The following is a 5,527-nucleotide window of genomic DNA, read 5'->3' on the forward strand; positions in this document are numbered from 1 at the left end:
TACGATTGTTGTAATATTTTTTTGGTCTTGATTTTATTTTCTCGACGCAATTTATTATCTACAAATCCATATATATTGGACTTATAATTAATCCAACTATATTAGCCCAATAAATTTGTTTGAACTAATATATCTTGAATTTAAAATATAGTCCCAACTATTTTATGGATTTAATTCCTATAAAATTTATATGCCTACACATCTTGTAGTGAAAATTAAAATTTTTATGGCCAAACACTGATTTTAAAAAAAAGTAAAAAAAAATGAAAAAATTCTTATGTCGCTGTAAGTGTTGAGTAGGCAAGGAGTTGGAGTTGATAAGGCGTAATAAGTAGTTGCCCTGAGAAGACAAATATCCAACTCAATCAAATGAAATCAACATTTGGACACAATTTATTGTCGAAAAATATCTCCATTATAAAACCAATGACACACAAACCTTTTCCTTCATTGTCTTCATCAGCAACCAGTAATCTAAAGCTTTACTAATTGAAGGGCAGAAAACCCATTAACAAGTACGCCATTTTAGCATCCTTCTATTGGAAAATAAAATAAAAAAATAAAGGTATAGTATTTGTCTCACTGCCTTACATGGGAAAAATATAAAAGAAGGAAAAAAATCATTTCTTGAAAATTACTGACAAGGCCAAACCTTTTCTTTTATCTTTTTCAAGATAAGAATTAATCAAAGGCCGACTTTTCAATTTTCTTATCGAAGTCGTAGTCAATGAAACTGTACAATACATTTTGTTTGTATTAATTAGAAATATTTCAATAATTCATTGCGTGAAGCTTTCTCCTTCTTCCCTCTCTGCTTCTTTCTTTCGTATATTAACACGCGAAACCCATTAAAGTTAATTCATTTTATCTAGACCCTGTGGTTCTTGGTCTTCCATATTTTTCTAGGTGGCTGCTGATTTTTTCTTGATTTTTTCTATTCTGGGTTCTTGATTTATTCTTCAATTTTTCAAAAGAAGATTTATCTCAAAGCCCCCTGCTTTTTAGTTATTTCAATCCATTTCAGGTATGAGTTTAGTAATCTGTATACTTTAAAGCAAACTGAATAGATTCTGCTTTGGAGAAGCTTTATTTAATTATTATGCCTATTGCTTACCTCCTAATTGGTTAAAGAATGTTGATACAGTATTTTGTTGTTGTTGAAACTATTGATGGCCACTTATTGGGATCAAATTCAATGTAACTAAAGGGATTTAGTTTTGATTCTTCAACTTATGTAAATAATTGGATTTTTTCTCTGATGTTTTGTTTCACTTGCTTAATTATTGTTTTAGAATGTTTGAAATCTCAGAGATGGATATTAGAATCTAAAGACTGATACTTGTTAAGTGCTATGTGCAGATTTTTTTCTAAAGGGACCAAAAAGTGTAAGGTGGTCTGTACATATAGCTGGTAAAGTTTCTAGTTTTCACCTATAGGAACTTCAGAATTGAAACATGACAATTGGAAGCATTAAATCTGTAAAAGAGAAGAAACCAAGAAAGAGCAAACAAGCAGTGGTTGATGAGCAATCACCATTATTGCCTACCAAGCATCAGGAAGATGGCGGATTCGATGAGTTCAATGGGGCTTCTTTTAGTGGGGCTGTGTTTAATTTATCAACCACAATCGTTGGTGCTGGAATTATGGCCTTGCCCGCGACTATGAAGGTGTTGGGACTCATTCCTGGGATTGTTATGATCATCTTGATGGCTTTCCTTACAGAAGCTTCGATTGAGTTGTTAATCAGGTTTAGTAGGACTTCAAAATCAGTTTCTTATGGAGGTCTTATGGGCGATGCTTTTGGAAAATATGGGAAGATGTTGCTTCAAATATGTGTACTAGTTAATAATATTGGTGTTCTTGTTGTATACATGATTATCATAGGTAGGTGTGAACTACTAATGGGTTACCAACGCCTTAAAGACCTTCTTGTCATGATTACCAAGTTTACTACTTTGTTACCCTCCTTTAATTCCATGATGATTGTGACACTCACTCTTTATATTTCTCGTTTTAAAGGTGATGTTCTCTCCGGAACAACTTCGAGTGGAGCCCACCATGCTGGTGTCCTGGAAGGTTGGTTCGGAGTTCATTGGTGGAATGGACGATTCTTTGTTCTTCTTGTCACCACCCTTGGCGTATTTGCACCGTTGGCTTGCTTAAAGCGTATAGGTAATCCTTTCCCGGAGATGTATAAGCTTTTCGAATTGTATGTAGTTATACAATCCTTTCATGCTATTTTTATTTCCCATATATAAGTTTGTACGTCCTTTTTCCTTTAAATAGAAGTTTTTCTGTACAGCAATAATCTCAATATCAGTAGTGCCATCTCTTTGTATTTTAAGTGCAAAATGCAGCGATATTAAGTTCCACATTTTGGTATTACAGATTCATTGAGATATACATCGGCATTATCAGTTGCCTTGGCTGTTGTATTCCTGGTCGTGACTGTGGGAATCACCGTATTCAAGCTGATAAATGGATCCATTCTTATGCCCAGATTGCTTCCCGATTTTCATGATCTGACATCATTCCTCAACCTCTTCACTGTCGTTCCTGTACTTGTCACTGCATACATCTGTCACTATAATGGTAATAGCCCAATTTTATCTTTTTCTAAGATTTTGCTGTTTGTTTGTTTGGCTGATATTTAAGTAATGAACGATGAACTGCTAATGCTTTATGATAAGGAAGGTACATATAGTTTCAAGTTTCAACCAAATATTAAAGGTTTAAACATTTATGTTATGCTGTCTGTAGTAATTGCTCTTCATTAATCTTTGGTACATACTTTCCGTTGCTTTTGTATTCTTATCTTATACTTTCAGACTTCTAAGTAGAAGGAGTCTTGCATATCTCATATAGAACTTGTAAGTGCAAATAGTTTTACCATAGTGAAAGTACTATTAATGCAATATTTCTGGTTATGTGGTGCATTAGTTGATGATTACCATCTGAATTACTCAAGCATATCTTATCAATCAAAAGAATTACTCGAATATATCATCTCTCACTTGCATTATGATTTTATTCTGAGACTTTTGTCTGTTAGTCTATCTCTCTTGATTTGATCTGTGTCTATGAATGGTAGTGAAACCATCATGAATTCCTAATAACTTAGATAACTACTTTGGCCTCTATATAGTACTTTCAACTGTCTACTCCACTTCATATATTATCTGATTGACTTATTATAATATCCTATGTGAATTTTCTTCCTTGATGTGCATGCTTGTCAATCTGGACGATGGAGTTGTTAATGGAAAGTTAACTGTACATCCATCTTACGACTTGCCACAAAATATTAGACTAAAAAATGTATATTTGCAGTTCACTCCATAGAAAATGAACTTGAAGACGGCAGGCAGATCAGAGCGGTGGTGCAAAGTGCGCTAGCTCTTTGCTCAAGTGTGTATGTGTTGACAAGCCTTTTTGGATTTCTACTATTTGGCGATGCGACTCTTGATGATGTGCTTGCCAACTTTGATGCTGATCTTGGAATTCCATTTGGCTCCTTGCTTAATGATGTTGTGCGTGTCAGCTATGCTGCTCACCTTATGCTTGTCTTTCCCATTGTTTTCTACCCACTGCGGCTTAACTTGGACGGCCTTCTCTTTCCCTCTGCGAGGCCTCTAACCTTGGACAATTCGAGGTTTGCATTTTTAAGCAGTGGGCTCATTGCCATCATCTTTTTGGGGGCGAATTTCATCCCAAGCATCTGGGATGCTTTCCAATTCACTGGAGCAACTGCTGCTGTTTGCATTGGGTTCATATTTCCTGCTGCTATTACACTCAGGTAATCGCATTTCTGTTTGACAATTTATTTCAAGTATTGCTTAACTGATGCTTTGCAAACCCAAAACTTGGATAAAAGCTAGACTTGTTGCAAGCACTGAGTTTTATGGGAACGGGAACCGAGGAAAATCATTGTTGGTGCATTCATTAGCCTGCGTTTGCCCTTCATAAATTTTGGTGGTCACATTTTTACTCTGCCCTCCAGTCAAGAAAGCTATTAAGCTAAGAATATTTTGTTATCCACCTTCTCTCCCTTTATAAATAGCGAAATGTGAGACTAACAGCACAGACATCTAACTTGTATGGGAGAAGAGTTGGTCAAAAGGCTAAGAATATTTTGTTATTCAAGTGTTTTTACACTTGTGAATAGAAAGAGGTCATGGTTAAGCTTTAAGAGATAGGTCACATCTGTGAATTCTGTGGTAGTAAATAAGGAGGTTCTTGGATATCTCACGGTTAAATACAATTAAAGGATGATTCTGCAGCATCTTGACAACTAGCTTCAATCACTGATACAATTGAAGGATTGAAGAATTTGTTGTTTTTACATTCAGAACTATAAGATCTACAGAATCAGATATATTTTTATATTTATATTTGCAATAGATTTTCTTCTCTGTGTTTTCCGTAGCCCACCACCCTCTTCTTCCAGATGTATGGCAAAATCAGATAAGCATATTGAATTGTTTGTATTTCTGTTCCAGGGATCGGTACGGCATATCAACTAAGAGGGACAGGATCTTGTGTATTTTTATGATTGTCCTTGCTGTCTTTTCGAACCTGGTGGCCATATATAGCGATGCCTATGCCTTGATTAAAAAGAATTCAGCACCGCGTGAGTGATATCTCGTGTGCCTGTGCAACAGAGGAAGTGGAAGTATTAGTTGTACTCCTTTGTGAAGATAGAGCGAAGGCAAGATGATACTGGTTCAGGAAATGGTGCTTTTCTTTGAAGCTGCTGGAGTCACATTTTAATAAGTGTATAAATACTGCTATCTTACAAAATTTGAGTAGCTTTGCTCAACATGTATCAAAACATGGCTCGCATTCTTGTACACTATCCAGATGATGATGTGTAAACTGAATGCAAAAGCCACAGCAAGTTCAACTTGGATATGGCTTCGGTTTCCAGTATGATATACGTTGATTTTTTTGTGTATTCGTTTCCCTTGGTTGAGTTTGATGTAATTTTCACATGCTGGATTTTTTCTTCCTTTATGAATCTCCTTGTCCGCTAGACGGTCTTTCTAGTTGGCAGGTATTTAGTATTCAACTTCTTTGTATTGTTTTTTTTTTCTTTGCTGTCAGTGCTTTTGTTCATAGGAGATTTTTTTTATGGTGAAAGGAGTGAGTGAAATTCTGTCAACCGTTTCTTATATAATAACTTTTAACATAGGTAATTATGCATCCAGTGGGCGGTTTTCACTCTCTTGTTATTTTTCCTTTAACAATCATAAAAACTTCATCTTCTGAAAGGAATTCAAGTGGGTTGCACTTCCAATAAAACGATTTTTGAAGGATCTGCAAAACCATTTCAGGGATGAAGCATAATTTGTCATTGATAGATTAGATGCAAAACCCAAGTAATTTGCAGAACCTTGCAAGACTAATTGAAATGTATAAAATTTTACTAATTGATTAGAGGCAAAAGCTATGGCTGATAAAAATGTCAAAATAGCACAGTATAGCTAGTTTTCGGACTGGTCATTCAAAAATAGTTAGCGTTTACCAA

At 35.2% G+C, this 5,527-nt stretch overlaps 1 protein-coding gene across 2 annotated transcripts; it reads left to right on the forward strand.

Moving 5' to 3' along the window:
- On the forward strand, nucleotides 471-5,161 carry LOC109230099 (probable sodium-coupled neutral amino acid transporter 6). Of its 2 annotated transcripts, none has more exons than XM_019395636.1 (6): nucleotides 471-565; nucleotides 1,360-1,884; nucleotides 2,020-2,172; nucleotides 2,389-2,592; nucleotides 3,331-3,796; nucleotides 4,500-5,161. In XM_019395636.1, exons 2-6 carry the CDS (start codon nucleotides 1,455-1,457, stop codon nucleotides 4,636-4,638), a joined length of 1,392 nt encoding a protein of 463 aa, XP_019251181.1. In that variant the 5' UTR covers nucleotides 471-565; nucleotides 1,360-1,454; the 3' UTR covers nucleotides 4,639-5,161. The 2 variants fall into 2 exon arrangements, with proteins under 2 accessions (XP_019251181.1, XP_019251176.1); XM_019395631.1 differs by lacking the exon at nucleotides 471-565 and adding an exon at nucleotides 757-1,024.

The sequence above is a fragment of the Nicotiana attenuata genome, chromosome 1 (genome assembly GCF_001879085.1).
Source record: "Nicotiana attenuata strain UT chromosome 1, NIATTr2, whole genome shotgun sequence".
Lineage (NCBI taxonomy): Eukaryota > Viridiplantae > Streptophyta > Magnoliopsida > Solanales > Solanaceae > Nicotiana > Nicotiana attenuata.